The sequence below is a fragment of the Salmo salar genome, chromosome ssa12, assembly GCF_905237065.1.
Source record: "Salmo salar chromosome ssa12, Ssal_v3.1, whole genome shotgun sequence".
Taxonomy (NCBI): Eukaryota; Metazoa; Chordata; class Actinopteri; order Salmoniformes; family Salmonidae; genus Salmo; species Salmo salar.
In genome coordinates this window covers 12,082,808-12,104,130 of record NC_059453.1, presented here as the reverse complement: position 1 = coordinate 12,104,130, position 21,323 = coordinate 12,082,808, and the positions used below count along the sequence as shown (strand labels likewise).

General features: G+C 41.5%; 1 protein-coding gene across 1 annotated transcript; it reads right to left on the bottom strand.

The window, feature by feature from the left end:
- Positions 1-773: 773 nt before the first annotated feature.
- On the bottom strand, positions 774-19,806 carry LOC123725409 (myosin heavy chain, fast skeletal muscle-like). The gene is made up of 39 exons (XM_045690690.1): positions 19,579-19,806; positions 19,105-19,251; positions 18,738-18,894; positions 17,680-17,707; positions 17,315-17,423; positions 17,111-17,203; positions 16,875-16,935; positions 16,602-16,700; positions 16,162-16,265; positions 15,620-15,758; positions 14,781-14,899; positions 14,466-14,615; positions 14,201-14,371; positions 13,682-13,985; positions 13,259-13,323; positions 13,076-13,163; positions 12,850-12,967; positions 12,577-12,700; positions 10,093-10,229; positions 9,363-9,618; positions 8,917-9,159; positions 8,474-8,650; positions 8,232-8,377; positions 7,963-8,053; positions 7,222-7,611; positions 6,974-7,100; positions 6,639-6,757; positions 6,063-6,259; positions 5,741-5,924; positions 5,439-5,604; positions 5,160-5,284; positions 4,692-5,000; positions 4,265-4,468; positions 3,984-4,109; positions 3,676-3,846; positions 2,108-2,212; positions 1,931-2,026; positions 1,340-1,471; positions 774-891 (listed from the first exon to the last, which is right to left on the bottom strand). The coding sequence occupies exons 1-39, from the start codon at positions 19,792-19,794 to the stop codon at positions 871-873; spliced, it is 5,814 nt and encodes a 1,937-aa protein (XP_045546646.1). The 5' UTR covers positions 19,795-19,806; the 3' UTR covers positions 774-870.
- Between the last annotated feature and the right edge of the window lie 1,517 nt (positions 19,807-21,323).

Below are 21,323 nucleotides of genomic sequence, written 5' to 3'. Positions count from 1 at the left end.
CCCTGGCCTGATATTGGCTACACTGTCTAGCTACTTCCCATTCCTTACTGAGGAAAGCAGGAGCTAAGGACACTGTGCCTGCCCCATGTCATTGTGTTGCCGGTGCAAACTCTCCCCATTGAGCAGTGTAGACTGTATCACCGTGGCATCCAAATGGTGACCAGTATTACTAGTATTTTCTTGTGTAAGCTAGCCTGACGACTCACACTAAATTCTTCCGCTGATCTGTCGTTTGCTACATACTTCATTGCGGAGAAAAAACTAGCGTCGTGTTTGGCCGGAGCAAGGAGTCTGGGAAGCTAGGCAACATGTGGGCTGCCATCTTACTCTAAATAAAATCAAGTGCGATGGAACAAATTGGAGATGGTGACTAAAATATCACTGTAAGCCTCCCAGGGCCGTTGTGCCTCTAAGTGTTAAAAACTAACATTGTGGATTAATAATATTGAATTGTATTGCATTGCACTCTAAACTTTTTCCACAGATCATATATTTTTCTTACAGAAACATTTCAATTTGGGTCTGTCAATTTAGGCTAATTCCCCTGACTGTAAAGGGTTAAAACTACAATTTAGATGTTTAGCTGGTCAGTCCTTACATCCATAGCTCAGTCTATTAATTTGAGTGGTTACATTTCTCCATTCTAATCCCTCAGTTGATGTGAACGCTTTGTTGTTGTTGGAATCCCAGATTGCTCCTTTAATTAAAGTACATTTTTTTTATGGTATTAAAAATCTGTTTGCTGAGTAATAAGTCCACAGTCACAAAGGAAGTGTATGTAGATCCACATGTTTTTAATCAATGCTCAACATTTCACCATGAAAATCATATTTTATGCAACACAGGAAAATGGTAAGACTTTGATCTTGTTTATTCAGCAGCTTCTTTTCCCTGTTAGAAGAAAGATAGAATATAATGGATCAGTAACAATAATGAACATGATAAATATATGGATAGAATATAATGGATCAGTATTAGTATTAATAATTAACATGATAAATATATGGATATAATATAATGAATCAGTAATAATAATGAACATGATACGTATATGGATAGAATATAATGGATCAGTAATAACAATGAACATGATAAATATATGGATATACTTGGATAGAATATAATGGATCAAGTCTTTAATGCTCAGTGCTCAGCTTGGATTTTAGATGTTGAAGTACTAACTGAATTACTCTTATTAGATTGTTTAGCCCTTCCTGAAATGTTCTTCTTAGAGATCTTAAAGGTCAGTATTGACCTCTGAGAAGACTGAATCATAGGTGGTGTTGATGTGGTCATATCTGAACATGAGTCGGGTGCAGGTTTAGCAGCAGTTCTGTACCTTTCCAGAGTCACGGGTCTTGGCTCTGAGCTTGTTGACCTGAGTCTCAGCGATGTCAGCACGCTCCTCAGCCTCCTCCAGCTCATGCTGAACCTTCCTGGACTTAGACATGTGCTGGTTTGCTGCTTCCTCCTGGGTGAGGAAAAGAGAGGGAGAGCAGAACATCAGTATTTAAAGTTTGGTGCTTCAGGTAGCAAATTAATTTTCTGTTATTAAAGGTATTTAAAAATAAAAATAAAGTAACAGATTTAAGATAACAATGTGTACAGGGAGATAGATGATACAGCAGAGAAAGTGAGTGGCAGAACAGGGGATCAAACCGCTGCCTCCAGCACTACCACTAGACCAGCCCCCGGTGCAGCAAATTAATATTCAACCCCTCTCCTTTAAGGTGGTAATACATAGGCATAGGAGGCACTCAGAAATGTGTATTATTTCATCAGGAATTTCTTGCACTATCAATTGTCATTGTTGACTGATGTGCTGTAGCAACACTTACTTCAAACTACATTTTATGGACATTAAGTTTTGTAATGGATTTTTTGTCTTAAATGTTTGCATTCAGAGTATTTGACTAAGTCTGTGACTCACCGCTTCTTCAGCCTGCCTCTTGTAGGCCTTCACTTTCATCTGCAGCTTATCTACCAGGTCCTGAAGTCTGTTAACGTTCTTCTTATCCTCCTCAGTCTGTGGGAGAAGATCAAATAATCAATGTCACAATAGTTTTATACACAAACCTGTCTGTGTGAAAAATGTACTTTCTCTTACCTGGTAAGTGAGCTCCTTGACTCTGCGCTCATACTTGCGGACTCCCTTAACCGCATCTACACCTCTTCTCTGCTCGGCCTCCACCTCAGTCTCGAGCTCACGCACCTTTGTGGAAGAAATAAATGTAGGCATTTGTTTGAGGTGGTGAAATCAGATGTAACAAATCTTTGTTAAACAGAGCTATAGTCTTCTACCCAGTCAAGGAGGCACAATTGTTGTCTTTCACTATGTACTTTTCCAAGTGGTTCCCAAAGTGGGATTTACATTTAAATTTGTTCATGAATATTGTTAGCAACAACAGATTAAACTACCAAGGATCTGTGGAACAAGATTAGAAGGTCCAATACAATACAATGTAATATTATTAATCCACTATTTATGTTCTTAACCCTTAGATGTACAACATGGGCATGGGAGGCTCACAGGGATACTGGTAGGCACAGTGTTACAACAATGACCAATTGTTTCAACTCAATTCTCATTTAATTTATTTATTCATTATTTATTCATCAAAAAGGTAAGCGAATGGAGAAGCACCATATTCCAGAGTGTAATGTTTCCCGGGCATGTACATATGTTTGTTAAGATGTTATGTTTTCATTTTTTTAATGAAATTATGAAAGTCCTCTAGCCTACACTTTAGAGTGCTAGCTGGTAGCCCCGCATAGCAACGCTAGCTTCCCTAGTAACGGCCCTTTTGCAGCAGAGTGAATGAGATGTAGCTGATAGCGATCTAGAGAGAGAGAAATTAAACACGTGACTAGATGTAAATAAAATATTACTATGAGATGAATTGGCTCAATGTGTGTTTATGTATCAGAAATTGTATTATTATTTGTATTATTATTACAATTAATATTGATTATATTAATTGAATAGCAGTTTAGAAGAAATGTCCAAGCCTAAATGAAACCACTAGATAAATACATTTTTATATCTTCAATTTATTTGAAACAACTAGATATAAAAATGTATTTATCTTCAATTTATTTGAAAGTCTTGGCTCCAATTCTTCTCAACTCCACTACATAAGTGTAACACATTCCCAACGTTTTCGATTTGAACATAATTGCACTGCATTTTATTTATTTAACCTTTATTTAACTAGGCAAGTCAGTTAAGAACACATACTTATTTACAATGACGGCCTACCAAAAGGCAAAAGACCTCTGCGGGGACGGGGGCTGGGATTAAAAAATTAATAACATATAAATATAGGACAAAACACATCACGACAAGAGAGACAACACAACGGTACATAAAGAGAGACAAATTTAAGCTTTATAATGTTCTTTACCAGGGTCCGATACTTGATTAGTCCGACCATGCACTGCAGAAGTAATAGTAAAACTGCTTGGATGCTATTTTTTTATCACACTCTAATGTAAGAGTTGTGTTCTGATATTATGAAGGGGTCCCCGATGCAAAGAAGTTTGGGAATCCCTGATCTAGGTGGTTCATTGAGAGAGAAAGTAATTAAACAATGCTTCTGTGTATTTTACATGATCAAATACATTTCCAGCAATCAGTCTTTCAATCCACCCTAATCCACCCTGCTGATAACTCACCCTGGACTCCAGTTTCTGGAGCTGCTTCTTGCCTCCCTTCATGGCCAGATTCTCAGCCTCATCCAGGCGGTGCTGCAGGTCCTTGACTGTGATCTCCAGGTTCTTCTTCATCCTCTCCAGGTGAGAACTGGTGTCCTGCTCCTTCTTCAGCTCCTCAGCCATCATGGCCGCCTGGAAAAGTAGTTTGTTTAATTCATGCACCAATTGGCACCAATCATAACATCCCTCTGAGATCTTTCTTGTGCTTAACCAGCCCAGCTATCATTGGCCTTAGGGACAAATCAAGTTGATGTAATTCAAGGACTCACATCAGTGATTGCCTTCTTGGCCTTCTCCTCTGCATTCCTGGCCTCCTGGACGATATCGTCCACCTCTCCCTGCACCTGCACCAGGTCAGTCTCCAGCTTCTTCTTGGTGTTCAGAAGGCTGGTGTTCTGAAGGAGGAAACAAGACGATTTGTTTGACTCTTAAGATAACCTACAAGCACAAGCCTGAAATTATGAAAGTCTAAGAGCAAGCACTGTTGAATTCCAGATGTTTAAACGATATGCTTGGTTGATTTTCATTAGAAATGGCTTTTGACAGATACCTGGGAGTGCAGCAGTCCAACGCGTTCGCTGGCGTCTACCAGCTCAGTCTCAGCCACTTTGCGGCCTCTCTCTGTCTGCTCCAGAGCAACTCTCAGCTCCTCAATTTCAGCCAGCATCAGACCGTTTCTGCGCTCCACCATGGCTGCCTGCTCCTTCATGTCCTCTGCTACGCGGACGGCATCGTCAAGGTGCAATTGGGCATCCTGGGGTTCACAATGACATAGGTTCATTAGGACTTGTGGATGAAGGGGTGATAGGATGGGCGGTAAAAATGTTCATTGGCAAGAATTTACTCAATATCCCTACCTTTCTGCAGTATATAGTTCAATCTATTCAATTCCTCTGTTCTGTTCTTTTCTACAGATTCACCAACAAATCCCTCTCTTCATGTTAAGGTGTTTGAACCTGATGTCCCAGTCCCTTTACCTTGAGCTGTCCCTGGACGTTCCTCAGCTGTTTCTGGGCCTCAGAGGCCATCCTGTTGGAGTGGCTCAGCTGGATCTCCATCTCGTTCAGGTCTCCCTCCATCTTCTTCTTCACCCTTAGGGCATCATTCCTGCTCCTGACCTCAGAGTCCAGGGTGCTCTGCATGGAGTCAACCACCCTCTGGCTGTTCCTCTTGATCTGCTCCATCTCTTCGTCCTTCTCAGCGATCTTCCTGGCCACCTCACCCTTGATCTGGTTCAGCTCCAGCTGCACACGCAGCATCTTGGATTCCTCGTGCTCCAGTGTTCCCTGGACAAACAGAAGGAGTCAGGCGAAATGTGTTCAATACATTTGGATGTAGGAATTAAATATATATGACTACAATAACACCATTACAGAGAGCATTTCACTATAGCTGGCATTGGTTAGTTAACACTGCTTTTCCCATCAAACAGCTGTAGTTTGTACCTCAGCCTCCTCCAGAGCGGTCTGGATCTCAGACTTCTCTGTCTCCACGGTCTTCTTGGCCTTCTCCAGCTCATGGATGCTCTTGCCAGTCTCTCCGATCTGCTCAGTCAGGTCAGAGATCTCCTCTGCATACACACACACACACACGAGAAGTTTAGACTTGGGAGATTTTCAGTGGATATCGCCAATGTTGACATTGAATCATGATAACAGTTTATTAACAGCAAATCATCTTGCTAATAAAACATAAGCCAAATAGAATTGCTGTCAAATGCTCACGTTGCAGGTTCTTATTCTCTCTCTTCAGAGTCTCCAGATGATCCAGAGCCTCCTCGTAGGAGTTCTTCATCTTGAAGAGTTCAGTGCTCATAGAGCGAGCCTCCTTCTGAGCTCCTTCCAGCTCAGCCTGACCCTCCTCATACTTCTGCTTCCACTCTGCCAGAACCTAGCGAAATACATGGGATTTTCATCAGAAGTCATTGATGAAGAGTTTTGAATTAGAAATATGCTACAATTATACTACAATTGATCATATAGCAGTCAGTAAATATCAGCCTATGGTAAGGTTTATTCATTTTCACCTTGTCAAAGTTCCTCTGCTTCTTGTCGAGGTTGGCGGCCAATGCGTTGGCTCTCTCAACATCAATCATGAGGTCCTCCACCTCTCCCTGCAGCCTCTGCTTGGTCTTCTCCAGGGAGGCACACTTGGAGTTGGTCGCCTCAATGGTCTCCTCAGCCTCCTGCAGACGCTGGGCCAGCTTCTTCCTGTTGGACAACAGAGGATGGCTTTATGTTGCGAAAACAAATGTTACAATACATATTGTTGACATCACATTTTCTCAGAGCCCCCTACTACCCTCACTATCCACACCATATCTGTTTTTTCTGTTGCGTGCCACTCACTTGGCCTCCTCCAGCTCCTCTGTGCGCTGGATGGCATCAGTTTCATACTTAGTCCTCCACTGAGCCACCTCACTGTTGGCCTTGGACATGCCGCGTTGCAGCTCTGCCTTGGCCTCCTGCTCCTCCTCAAACTGCTCCCTCAGGAGGTCACAGTCATGGCGGGCAGACTGGACACCGTGGGCCAGTGCATTTTTAGCCTGTGAGAAAGAAAGACAAAATGCAAAGAGAGATGAGAGAGATAATAAAACAAATTATGGTCGAAGTCTCTGAGCGTGGTGAGACAGTAGGAGTCTCTGAGGATGGAGAGACAGTATGAGTCTCTGAGGATGGAGAGACAGTAGGAGTCTCTGAGGATGGAGAGACAGTAGGAGTCTCTGAGGATGAAGAGACAGTAGGAGTCTCTGAGGATGGAGAGACAGTAGGAGTCTCTGAGGATGAAGAGACAGTAGGAGTCTCAGAGGGACGAGAGACAGTAGGACTCTCAGAGGGTGGAGAGACATTAGGAGTCTCTGAGGGTGGCGTAGTCCCTGTCTATGTAAATATATAGCTCTAAACTTTCCATCTTGGGTCCCTTACCTTGACCTCCTCCTCAATCGCCCTCTTCAGCTCCTCCACCTGCTGGGTGAAGGCTTGTTTTCCTCTGGTCAGCTGAGACACCAGGGCTTCCTTCTCCTCCAGCTGGCGGCCAAACTCACCTGCAGGGACAGAGGGACATCTTGTTAATGACATCTCTGTTTTCTAAGATTGAAAATGTATTTTAATGTATCACAGGGCAATGTTGTTTGGTGGTGAATAGTACAGTAGAAACGATGTGGACCAGTGGAGGCTCCTCAGAAGAAGTGGATACAGCCCACCATTCTTTGTGTTTTACTGAAGAAAAGCATTGGGTTGCTGTTCATTGTTGATGGTACCATTTTCTGTTAGGAGTCTGGCCCGCTGTCCGCTGATGTCGTTGACCTGGCGAACATTCTCATCATTCTTAGTCTTGAGCTCACTCAGCTGGTCCTCAAGAGTACGGCACATCTTCTCCAGATTGCCCTGTTAGTGAAACATGTTCCATCATTACTTTATATATGTGACTCCTGTCAACTTCAGGTCACTTGAATGGTAATGTAGTTGTCCCTCCTCAACACAGCTTAACCAAAACATCACTACTCACCTTAGCCTTGGCGACGGCCTCCATGTTGCTAGAGAGGTCATCAATCTCCATCTTGTACTCACTCTTCTCCTTCTCCAGCTTCTGCTTGACGCGCTGCAGGTTGTCGATCTGCTCCCCGAGCTCAGCCACACTGTCGGCCTGCTTCTTGCGCAGAGCGGCGGCTGTGGCCTCATGCTGCAGGGTGGACTCTTCAAGATCACGACGCAGCTTCTGGAACTCAGCCTCACGCTTCTTGTTCATCTCAATCTGAGCAGCAGTGGCGCCTCCGGCCTCCTCCAGCCTCTCGCTGATCTCCTCAAGTTCCCTGGAGAGATCAGCCCTCTGCTTCTCAACCTTAGCCCTGGCAGCACGCTCAGCCTCAATTTCCTCCTCCAGCTCCTCAATACGGGCCTAGAACAGGGGGCAGGAGCAGGGGGATGAACACTACAATACAGATGAAACAATTGAACCTCACAAAATAATAATAGTATGTATATTTTTCATAAATGTGTTACGACATGGACAGTTACACTAATTTATTCAGTAGACAGCGTTCCATTCAGGAACAAAAACCACAATGTTAATAAGCACCATCTTTACAACATTTGGAAGCACCAGCAAACAGCATTACCTTCCAACCTACTCAGCCATCAGCAGCCATCAGAAGCCACCGGCAAAAATGTTTGCTACCAGAATAATGTTTCACATGAAATGATTCAGGTCTGTGCTTTTCTTTACTGGAGCTTATATCCTGTACTGTACCTGGAGTTCCTTGATCTTCTTCTGCAGCTGAGCTCCCAGAGACTGCTCATCCTCAATCTTGCTGAGGAGCTGGGTGGTCTCAAACTCCTTCCTAAGAAACACAAACACGTTCATTGCAGAGTTGGTTTTGCTTTGATGTGTAAAGGGAGAGGATCATACCATTCACTTTGCTTTTAAGAATCACATGTAAATGCTAATTCATAATTACAAGAATTAGTCAAGAACAACCATCATAGCAGGTAATACTGTAGTCATTTGTTTGTGTTTACTTCTTGATTTTCTCATCAGCTTGCTGCTTGTCATTCTCCAGGTCCATTATGGACTCCTGGGCCAGTTTCAGATCTCCCTCCAGCTTTCTCTTGGATCTCTCAAGGTCCATACGGAGCTTCTTCTCTTGCTCCAAAGAACCCTCAAGCTAGAAGATAAAATCACATATATTGTTCAAATCTAAACAACTGAAGATAATATCATCTTACATGCTATCATGGCCAAAATGTCAAACTCCACTCACGTCGTCCACTTGCTGTTCCAGCTTGGTCTTGGCCTTGGTCAGAGTGTTGACTTTGTCCTCCTCTGCCTGCAGATCATCCAGTGTCTGCTGGTGGGCCTCTTGGAGGGCTTTCTTCTCCTTGGTCAGCTTGGCAACACTCTCATCCATAGACGCCATCTCCTCTGTCAGGTTTTTAACCTGTAAATGGTCACAACATAATTATACTTCACCATAAAGGGGAGATTTAGTTTGTTATATATTGCATTCATTTAATTTAGATTAGAAATGTGTCAGCAATTACTGCACTGTAGATTCAACACTAGATGGGAAGTTCCCCACAACTGAAATTCTACTATTGTCTTAATTTTTCCTGCACCCATAATACAACTTGAATTCCATTTCTGTTAAGCTATGTTTTGAGTTGATTATTGTTTGGATAGACTGTCTATGGTAAAACACAAGACCTTGTTTTCAGTGGCGTGCTTCTCCTTCTCCACTTTGGCCAGGGTGAGCTCCAGGTCATCAATGTCCTTCTTCAGCTCAGAGCACTCATCCTCCAGCTTCCTCTTCTTGGCAGTCAACTCAGCATTGATCTCCTCCTCATCCTCCAGCCTCTCGGACATCTCTTTGAGTTTGGCCTCCAGCTGGATCTTGCTCTTGATGAGCCCCTCGCACCTTTCCTCAGCATCGTTCAGACTCTCTCCTTCCTGGTTTCAGAACAGGAGGAAGAATCAGAGGCTTCACTTTAGTGAAAGATGTCAGGGAAAATCAATAGAAATTCATGAAACATATACAGCATGTAACATGGGCAATAGAAATGTGAGTTAGCCACATACTTTACAGAGTGTTTATGTGTGTGTGTATTCATGTGTGTGTAAATGTGCCCATTTGAGGGTCGTTTTTCACTCACAGATGCTATTTGGAGTGCCAGGTCGTTCTTCTCCTGCGTCAGGGCCACCAACTTCTCCTCCATTTGCTTCTTTGTGGCCAGAGCCTTGGCCAGGTCTGCTGTCATCTTATCATAGTTCTCCTTCATGTTGGCCAGCTCCTTCTCAGTCTCAGCGCTCTGCAGCATCGGCTTGATCTTGAAGTACAACTTCATCCATGGCCAGGTTTTCACATTCATGAATGAGCGGATGTTGTACTGGATGGCGTAAATTGATTCTCTGGTTGACAGAAAGGATAGAGTGGCATGGTGAGTGACATGCTTATAGCTACATTCTGGGATTAAATGAACAACAAAACAGACCCACCTGCCACTGTTTGTTTACAGCTGAGGAATGGGGCTAGGGAAATGTAACCCCTCTTAAATTCATAGACAGCTCTCTAGATGCAAGTACTGACAGGTCGTGCGTGCTAAGCTCATGAGGCATTTTATATACTTCAAGAATGGATATTTAAATGCCACATATTTAAATGACAATTGAACAGCCAAATCCCAAACTGCAGCTATAATGCTAGAATCCTTAGTTGCTACATCCATTTCTGGACTAAATAAATTAACCCAAAAGCTTTAGTAGACCATTATAAGACGTACTTTCTCATTCTGAACAACTCACAGCATATACAGTATGTAATCATAATGCATTAGATACAGGTGGTTGACAGAAAGCTTTGCCAAGATGTCTACTATTCCTCACCTCCTCTCCATCATCTTGCTAAACTCTCTCCTCATGAGAAATCCACGGCTGAGAGCCTGGACCATGCCGACCAGAGTGGCCAGCTTCTCATCTCTCATCTCCTCCAGGACACCCAGCAGACCGGCTTTGAAGAACACCTGAGACACAGGTTAACATGGTCAATGGAACCACAGATGGTGACAGACAGAAAGGGTTGAATCAAAAGAGGGGAACAACACCACTAGATTGATTTAAACAACATTAACTTTGCAATGCTTACAAACAAACCATGTGATAGGTTGTTTCTAAGTTGTTAGTTATTGTACAGTGCCTTCAGAAAGTATTCACAGACCCCAACTTTTTCCAGCCTGAATTTAAAATGGATTACATTGAGATTTTGTGTCACTGGCCTTCACACAATAGCCCATAATGTCAAAGTGGAATTATGTTTTAGACACATTTTTACAAATTAATTAATTTGAAATGAAAAGCTGAAATGTCTTCAGTCAGTAAGTATCCAAACCCTTTGTTTTGGCAAGCCTAAATAAGTTCAGGAGTAAAAATGTGCTTAACAAGTCACATAATAAGTTGCATGGACTCACTCTGTGTGCAATAATAGCGTTTAACATGATTTTTTAATGACTACCTCATCTCTATACCCCACACATACAATTATCTGTAAGGTCCCTCAGTCGAGCAGTGAATTTCAAACACAGATTCAACCACAAAGACCAGGGAGGTTTAACCAATGCCTCGCAAAGAAAGGCACCTATTGGTAGATGGGTAAAGTTATCGATTACACTTTGGATGGTGTATCAATAGACCTAGTAACTACAAATATATAGGCATCCTTCCTAACTCAGTTGCCAGAGAGGAAGGAAACCGCTCAGGGATTTCACCATGAGGTGAATGGTGACTTTAAAACAGAGTTTAATGGCTGTGATAGGAGAAAACTGAGGATGGATCAACAAAATTGTAGTTACTCCACAACACTAACTTAAATGACAGAGTGAAAAGAAGAAAGCCTGTACAGATTAAAAATATTCTAAAACATGCATCCTGTTTGCAATAAGGCACTAAAGTAAAACTGCAAAAGAATGTGGCAAAGAAATGTACTTTAAGTCCTGAATACAAAGCATTATGTTTGGGGCAAATCCAACACAACACAACACTGAGTACCACTCTTCATTTTTTCAAGCATGGTGGTGGCTGCATCATGTTGTGGGTATGCTTGTTGTTGACAAAAACTAGGGAGTTTTTTTAATGATAAAAAGTAACGGAGCACAGGCAAAAACCCTAGAGGAAAATCTGGATCAGTCTGCTTGCCAAAAGGCACTGTGTCACACCCTGACCATAGTAAGATGTGATTTTCTATGTTAGAGTAGGTCAGGGCGTGACAGGGGGTGTCTTGTGTTTTTCTATGTTTTCTATTTCTATGTTTAAGTTCTAGTTATTCTATTTCTAGGTTTTTGGGGGTTGATCTCCAATTGGAGGCAGCTGGTCCTCGTTGCCTCTGATTGGAGATCAGATTTAAGTAGGGTTTTTTTTTTCCACCTGTGTTTGGGGGCAGTTATTTTCTGTTTAGTCTTTGTACCTGACAGAACTGTATTTCTGATCGTTAGCTTTTTGTTATTTTGTCTTTAGTATTTTTTAGTTAATAAATATCATAATGAGCACTCAACAACGCTGCGTTTTGGTCCCCTCTATACGACACCCGTTACACACTGGGAGACAAATTTACCTTTCAGCAGGACAATAACCCAAAGCAGAGGGCAAAATCTACACTGGAGTTGTAAACAAAATGACATTGAATGTTCCTGAGTGGCCAAGCTACAGTTTTGACTTAAATCGGCATGAAAATCTATAGCAAGACTTAAATGGCTGTCTAGCAATGATCAACAACCAGCTTGACAGAGCTTGAAGAATTGTTTGAAGAATAATGTACAAATATTGTACAATTCAGGTGTGGAAAGCTCTTAGAGACTTACCCAGAAAGGCTCACAGCTGTAATTGCTGTCAAAAGTAAGTCTAACATGTGTTGGCCCAGAGGGTTGAATACTTATGTAATCATGTTTTATTTTTCATAATTGTTATTTACAAACGTTAGAATTTGTCTTCTACTTTGACATTAGAATATTTTGTGTCGCTCATTGACAATAAATCACAGTTAAATCCCAACTTTTCACACAACAAAATGTGGAAAAAGTCAAGGGGTGTGAATACTTTCTGAAGGCACTGTAGATAAATAATGTACACAGATAACTGCAGCCATACGACTATAACAAAATGCATATGATAATGAGTTTAGTTTCTCTTCTATACTTGTCATGTATGACTTGGAAGAAAAAAACTGTACAATGTTTTTCCACCTTTTCCATTAGTGAAATGAAGAAGAAAGAACAAAAGGATGGATAGATCAACTGGAGAGATTTTATATGGTACAGGTTTAAATGATCATTCAAGTTGTGTTTTGTTGTCAGCTTTTACTGGAGGTATTTGACTGACCTTGGTGTGTCCAAACTTGTAATCCTCGTGATTCACATCAATGGATCCAAGCAGCTTCTCAGAAGCCTTCTTGTTGTCCATGAACTGGCCCTCAGGGATGACACTGGCATTCAGTACTTTGTACCTGAATGAGGGGACAGTTTTAAAGTATGTCAAGTTGAAATAAGTTGGTTATATTACATAAAAGGTAAGACTATTCTGATGCTGGGAAAACAATTGGAGCAGATCTTTCTGTGATTGTGCATGTGTGCAGTTGTGTTTGTTTGCATGTACCTCTGTTTGAAGTCAGCATAGATGATTCTACTGGGGAAGCCCTTTCTGCAGATCCTGATACCCTCCAGTACACCATTACACCTGAGCTGGTGGATAACCAGGAAGTTCTCCATCAGACCTGGTAAAACAAAACAAGTCTCTTTTAATATGCATACACTGGTTAAAGATTGGGATTGTTAAAGTCTGTACTGATGAGATGTAAAATTTAACTCAATATTTCTTGTACCTGGAGTCTTTGACTCGTTGGGGATCAGGCAGCGCACAAAGTGAGGATGAGTGCTCCTCAAGTTGGTCATCAGCTTATGTAAGTTCTCCTGTAAGAGGGTTACAAACCATTTTCTCAGACATACTGTAGTTTATGATAATTGCACCTTTTGAAGGACTGAATAAGCACATTTCAAAAGCTCACCCTGAACTGGGAGGACACAGTCTGCATGGAACCACCCTTCTTCTTGCCTCCTTTCTTGGCTTTATCTGTTAAAATGGGGAAAAGTAAAAGATAACTAGAAAAGTAAATTTCCTAGAGGGGGTGGAATAAATAGAATAATAATAAGAGTATGTAAGAAAACTAGAGTGGTCTTGTCTTCAGCAAGCACACAAATTATAAACTGTAGAATCTCTGGTTAACTTCACACTTATCTAGAGGCAAATGCTGCCAATGTGATTGTGTAAAATAAGACTAGTTGTATGATTAAATTAACTGAGTGTGTGAGTAAATCAACCCAGTGATTAACCCTGAGAAATTGTGATACATTCAAAGACTTTAAAGAACATTTAGGTCTGAGTTGTAACTAGTGCTTAATTAAATCTTTTGACGTGATGCTGGTCTTACCCTCAGGTGGGGCAGCAGGATACAGGGCAGCCAAAATTTTCACTCCTGACTTCCCGTACAGCTGACAAACTGAGTCGTTCAGGGGGTCCTTGTTCTTCTCCAGCCAGCCAGTGATGTTGTAGTCCACAGTACCGGCGTAGTGCACCAGGGAGAAGTGGGCCTCTGCCTTGCCTTTGGCAGGCTTGGGCTTCTCAAATGCCTTTGTTTTGCCAAGATGCTGGGTGTACAGCTTGTCCTTGAAGGTAGTATCTGAAGACTTGGGGAACATGCACTCCTCTTCAAGGATGGAGAAGATGCCCAATGGCTTTATGAAAGAAATGTATATCAAATTAGTGATATTTACATTTAGGATCACATTTATTCCTTTAGTAAACATGCTATTATAGGATTATATTAATTTAGAGGCACATAATAGGAAACATATTGAGATCTCAACAGTCAGATGCTGATAATATCTCACAAGGCGCTCCATTTGAGCTTTGCTGTTGAGGTCAATTATAATCCTCACATACATCTTACCTTCTCAATAAGCTCAATGCAGGCAGCCAAGTCCATCCCAAAGTCAATGAAGGCCCAGACGATTCCCTCCTTCTTGTACTCCTCTTGCTCCAGGACGAACATGGTGTGGTTGAAAAACTGTTGCAGTTTCTCATTGGTGAAGTTGATGCACAGCTGCTCCATGCTGTTGTACTGTTGATGGAGTTTTAAAAGGGATCATTTCATCATACAAGACTGTAATCCATCTCAATCACAACTAAGTGTCTTGTTCTGGTCTCATACTCACATCAAAGATCTCAAACCCGGCAATGTCGAGCACACCGATATAGAACTGCCTTGGATTCTTGGTGTCCAACATCTCATTGATACGGATGACCATCCACAAGAACATCCTCTCATAGATGGACTTGGCCAGAGCACTGACTGAGTTATTAACCTGCAATGATAATACCTCAAATTAATACATGAGATATTGACCATGTCTAGTGACGAGGTGATACGAGCTTGGAAAAAACATCACTATTCAAAAAAAGCATAGCACTCATCTCCATGAAAATTCCTGTGCTCAGAAAATGGTAGATGCTGTGTTTAGCAGTCTTACCTGAGCCACAGTCTGTCCCTTGGTCACATACTCGTTGCCGACCTTCACTCTTGGGTAGCACAGAGCCTTCAACATCTCAGCTGAGTTCAGGCCCAGCAGGTAGCCAATTTTATCAGCCACTGGAGAGAGAGCCAACAACAACAGACTCAGGGACACAAGATCGCTTTCTGATGTCACACTGACAAAATAGTTTGGCTAACTTATTTGTGGGTTAGGTTTTGATTCACCCTCATCTGTCATTTCAAATTATTTCTGGAGGTGGGAATTTGGTCTGCAAAAATGATATATATATATATATATATATCTCATTATTTTCTTTCCATTTTTTTTACCCCTTTTTTCCCCAATTTTGTGATATTCAGTTGGTAGTTAGTCTTGTCCCAGCACTGCAACTCCCCTGTGGACTCGGGAGAGGCGAAGGTCGAGAGCTGTGTGTCCTCCAAAACAAGACCCTGCCAAGCCGCACTGCTTCTTGACATACTGCTCACTTAACCCGGATGTGTCGAAAGGAACACTATCTAGCTGGCGTTCAAAATCAGTTTGCAGGCGCCCGGCCCGCCGCTAGGAGTCGCTAGAGTGCGATGGGACAAGGAAATCCCAGCCGGCCAAACCCTCTCCTAACCCGGACGATTGTGCGCCGCCTCATGGGTCTCCTGGTCACGACCAGCTGTGACACAGCCTGGGATCGAACCCAGGGCTGTAGTGACAACTCAAGCACTCTGATGCCTTAGACCACTGCTCTGATTTTCATGTGGCACTGTCTTTCTTAGGTGTTCTATTTCTATGTTGGCGTCTGGGAATGATGTCCAACATATTGTATATCTATGAGTGGGACTCACCCTCTGTGCCGTCTGGCTCAGCCTGCTCCTCACGCTGCTTCTGCTTGAATTTCATGTTGCCATGGTGCACTACAGCTCCTGTCAGCTTGTAGATGCCAATCTTCTCATCATTAGTGAAGCCCAGGATTGTAATGGCATCCTGGCATTAAAGAGGAAGTATAAAAGTGATGAACTGAACGATAGTTTGGACAGTTACACTACAGTTCTGTGCTGCTCACTCCGGAACGAATGGGATAGATAGATTTGACTCTTGGCCAACACATTAGTAGATGGCAGCAAAACATTAGTTTTACACAGTTCCACAGGGCACTTAGTGGTGCTCTCTTGTGGATGTCTTACATGTATGTGCCTCAAGGCGAAGTGCGAGGGCATGAAGAGTAACTTTACGTTCATGCTTAACTAACACAAGGCATTTAGAATCAAACAAAAACATACATAAATTCCCAGGTGCCACCAAGTTGGATTTTCACAGTACATTCAGTGTGTTTCGTGGCCTTACCCATTCCATATCTAGAGTTTGGTTAACCCTTTGTTTGACTCACATCTGTGGCATCCAGCTCTTCCTTGTCGTTGATGCTGGCCACAGCGATCTGACCCTGGCTGCACATGGGGAAGTCGTATGGGTTGGTGGTGATGAGCGCCATTTCTGTGGACAACGGAGAACGGCTTGCCAGTTAAATGTCTTAGAATTCTGCTGTCCTACCTTTACAGTATGTCTCCCTCCTTTACTCAGTAGATGGACTCAATGATACATGTAGTATATAATGAATAGCATCAAAAGAGAAGACTGAGACTTGTGGACTAGTGCATCACAGTGCATTACTTGATAGATATTTCTCAGAGACCTGACCCATGTCTAGATGCCTTGTTACCTTGGATGTAATCATTGTTATATTATTCATATTGTGGATTATGAATATTTTGTATATAATCCATAGATGGGGGTGGGAATAATTTCCCATGGACCTCTACTTTGTCGTACCAACTATCTCAGGTTTGTGGCCTGTCATCATCTGGAAGAAGATGTGGTAGCCTCTCTCATCGGGCAGCTGGAAGGACACTCTGGACTTCTCCAGCAGATCTGAGAGAAAAGCAGTGAGTGAGTGAGTGAGTGAGTGAGTGAGTGAGTGAGTGAGTGAGTGAGTGAGTGAGTGAGTGAGTGAGTGAGTGAGTGACGAAATGAAATGATAAGATTTCCCAAAAATAATATGTGTGAATTTAGGAAATCATTGAGAAACAATTAAAACCAACTCACAGGTCTCAATATCAGCTTTAGCCAGTTTGCCAGCTTGGAAGTGAATCCTGATGAATTTACCCTATAGTAGAGCATGGGGGTTAGAAATAGGTCAACAAATAAATCTAACATTTTACTTTGACAGACCCCTTTAAATGTTACAGTTTGTTGGGCAGTTATTGACATCACTATAGGGAACTACTGAAATATATTTTCCCAATATAAGGTAACTTCCACAGTATGCCCTTCATACTTACAAAGCGAGACGAGTTGTCGTTCCTCACTGTCTTGGCATTACCGTAAGCCTCCAGCAGAGGGTTAGCTGCAATGATCTGATCCTCAAGAGACCCCTGATTGAGACAAACACAAGTTACTCAGAACATGATTCACCACTGGAATATATTTTTCCACAGGAAACCAAACTGAAATGTGATTGAAAGGCAAACATAAGAACAACCTACCTGCATTTTGTTGGGGTCTGCTTCCTTCTTGCCACCAGACACTGCAATGGTGGCAAAGTACTGAATGACACGCTTGGTGTTGACAGTCTTTCCTGCACCGGATTCTCCACTGGTTTATATGACAGAGAAAGAGGGGTTTTAGTTACATGTCTGAGTGTCAGATTGGCTTTCACCAAAAAATAGCATAGAAAAATACCTGTTTTCTAACATAAGTAAATCATTAACAAATATTCCCTTTCATCAACTTATTACACATAACCTAATGTCATAATCCATTCATAATGTCATGTATTTCATCACACCAAGTGACCCAACTTAATACAATAGAAACACTTTCTCAAGTGCCATTTTAGTAAACAACTTACGTAATCAGGACGGACTGGTTCTCCTTATCTGGAACCAAAAAACACATTGCTTATCATACTCAAGCAACATTATGGGGACATTATTTAATTCATAGCATCATCATGAATTTCATTTTGGAACATTTTCCAATCGAGGGGTAGTGAAATCAGATATTCCCAGCAAACTGTTATTACCTAGACTAGAAAATAGTAGATACCTCTCTGAAGTATATTTTAATCTATCCAATCCATCCATCCATCCATCCATCCATTGGCACTTGTGGACATTTTTATGTATTGGTCTGTCTATCCATGTGAGAGACGCAGACTCTTTCTCAACCTTTAAGTCTTTACTGAAGAATAGGGCTTGGGTCAGTCTGTCTTATCTGGTATCCTGTGTGAACTTAAGTATTCTCTCTCTCTCTGAGGACCTGAGCCCTATGACCATGCCTCGGGACTATCTGGCCTGATGACTCCTGGCTGTCCCTAGTCCACCTAGATGTGCTGCTGTGACAGTTCCAACGGTTCTGCCTCCGGCTATGGAATCCTAACCTGTTCACCGGATGTGCTACCTTGTCCTTGACCTGCTGTTTTTCGACTCCCTCTCTCTCCCGTACTCTCTCTCTCTCACGCCATCTCTCTCTCTCTCTATACCGCACCTGCTATGTCGACCTCTGAATGCTCGGCTATGAAAATCCAACTGACATTTACTCTTGAGGTACTGACCTGTTGAACCCTCTACAACCACTGTGATTATTATTTGACCCTGCTGGTCATCTAAGAATGTTTGAACATCTTGTAGAAAGATCTGGCCTTAATGGCCATATACTCTTATAATCTCTACCCGGCACAGCCAGAAGAGGACTGGGCACCCCTCAGAGGCAGATTCCTCTCTAGGTCCTGCCTTTCTATGGAGTTTTTGTAGCAACAGTGCTACATTTGCTTTGCTTGCTGTTTGGGGTTTTAGGCTGGGTTTTTGTGTAAGCACTTTCTGACATCTGCTTATGTAAAAATCGCTTTATAAATAAATGTGATTGATTGATCCATCCATCCATTCCTCCATCCATGAGAGCTCGTACCAATCATCATGAACTGAAAGGCGTTGTCAGAGACGGAGAAGATATGGGGTGGAGCCTCCATCCTCTTCTTCCCTCTGTAGGCGTTGACAACCTCTTCGTCGTACACTGGGAGCCACTTGTAGGGGTTCACCGTGGCACAGAAGAGCCCAGAGTAGGTCTGGATGAAAGAATAATTATATTAGGGGATTAGTAAAGTCAGATAGACATTTACCTGGATTTATGTGAGGATGTGGGTGTACTTTGGTATACTGATGTGGGTCTACTGTATTGATATGTTTTGGTTTCTACCATTTAATTATGTCTAGTACTGTATGTGTGTATTTCTTATGTTCATGTATGTGTGTGTTTGTATGTGCAGGTTTCTTACATAGATCATCCATGCTGCATAACGCTCTTTGAGGTTATACAACACAGAGGCTTCATTCAGGTAGGTCATCATGGCCATGTCCTCAATCTTGTCGTACTTAGGGGGGTTCATCTCATAGATGTCTGCATCTTTGAACTCTTTTCCTTCCTGAAACAGTCAGACATCTAGATTACACACAGATCAAACTGGACATGACAGAATGCTTTTTGCTCATTAAATACAAGTTTAATCAGTAACAAAATGCATATCCACATTAATCCAACTACTTCGTTATCACCCACTGAAACATTACTGGTGTTTACTAGTCAATAACAAAAAATCCATGCCATAAATAGCAGTGATAAAAATGATGTACTTGAAGGTTATATTCTGCTTACAAAAAACATTAGTATTTATTTGTTGTTGCATTTAGTAGATTTTACAAGAATTAGAGTACAGAAATTTGAACTTGAATACTTTTCAGATCAGGCTTACCTCCTTAGTGCCGTCAGGTTTCGTGACTGTTACAGTACACTTCCCGTCGGCCCTGGCAGTGACCAAACCCTTAAGGTACAGCTCCACCTTGTCTGCCACATAGCAGGCGTTCTTTGAATCAAAGGGTGCGGCTTGTGCCTCCATCCTCTCCTTCTCAGATTTACGAAGGTATATGGCAGCCTTGCCGTAGATTTGCATCTCTGCGTCCGTACTCATGGTGACGGATAACTAGGAAAGAGATGAAACAAGAAATATGATTGACTCTGTGGTGCTTCCTCCCCAGTCAACAGAGTTAGGTGAGCGGTATCTCTCAGAATATTCTCATCACTTTTTATTTGGAGACTCAAACCATGTCTCACCTTTTCCCCTTCCTACAGATGAATGTGTACTTCTTGGAGGACCCTGTGAAACATAAGGTGTTGTGAAATCACACATAACTAAAGCCTTATCATTTAGCCCCGAAGGGCTAGAAAACATGTAACTCAATCATTACAGCCATGTCAAATTCAACTACAGTTGCAACTGGTAACTTTTATTTTCCTACTGGCAACTCACTTTATTAAGCATTCTTTCAGGAATTCAAATAAATATCCCTGAAAACCCAGTTACATTCTAGAACACCCTTTCAAGTGCAGGAGCACCACTTTTTACCGTAAATGAAAGTTACAGATTTGAAATAAAACACATTTAAAGTAAAACACATAATACAAATATATATATATATATATATATATATATATATATATATATATATATATATATATATATATATATATATATATATATATATATTTTTATAAATGCCACTTTATTGCATGTTGTCAAATCTTACAAGAGACATGCAGAAGTCAATTCAAACAGTGCAGTTAGCTACTGCCTCAGATTCTACAAAGATGAGACAAATGTAAAAATCTAAAGAGGTGTAGAGGTCTTACCACAGTGGAAGAAGATATCTGACTTAAGGATGCTGGGGCCTCAGCCTCCTTATATCTGGTTGGAAGTGCCAACCAGGCAAAAGTTAATTATGGACCACTCTGGGAAAGGAAATGTATTGACTGAGAGACTTGTCTGTGTCTCACTAGCACCTCCCACTTCCAGGAGCATCACACTCCCATTACATTACTTTTTAATGTCATATTTGTTTCTGAATACATTTTCACTGAATTACTAATAATTATGACAATCAGAAATGTTTTATTTCTCAAACTGATTCCAATGTTACTTCCACTGACCCTCAAATACTGTAATAGAGTGAGTCCATGTTGCCCCACTACCACTTATACAGTTTTCATGAAAATCAAAGCCTTTTTTAGTTCAACTTTAGTAGCAATAATCCTCATCAACCACTTCATTATATATATATATATATATATATATATATATATATATATATATATATATATATATATATATATATATATATATATGTGTATAGTACCAGTCAAAAGTTTGGACACCTACTCATTACAGGGTTTTTCTTTATTTTTACTATTGTCTACATTGTAGAATAATAGTGAAGACATCAAAACTATGAAATAACACATATGGAATCATCTAGTAACCAAAAAAGTGTTAAACAAATCAAAATATATTTTAGATTTGAGATTCTTCAAAGTAGCCACCCTTTGCCTTGATGACAGCTTTGCATACTCTTGGCATTCTCTCAACCAGCTTCATGGGGTAGTCACCTGGAATGCATTTAAATTAACAGGTGTGCCTTGTTAAAAGTTCATTTGTGGAATTTC

Bases quoted from the DNA above. Each gene is read 5' to 3' on its own strand.
- LOC123725409 (XM_045690690.1), bottom strand. From the start codon at position 19,794: ATGAGTACGGACGCAGAGATGCAAATCTACGGCAAGGCTGCCATATAC. The intron at 7,101-7,221 runs GTGAGTAGTGAT...TTTCACTAACAG, and splicing joins AGGCCGTCGCCAAGGCTAAG to GGCAATCTGGAGAAGATGTG. The intron at 5,925-6,062 runs GTGAGTGGCACG...GTTGTCCAACAG, and splicing joins GAGGAGCTGGAGGAGGCCAA to GAAGAAGCTGGCCCAGCGTC.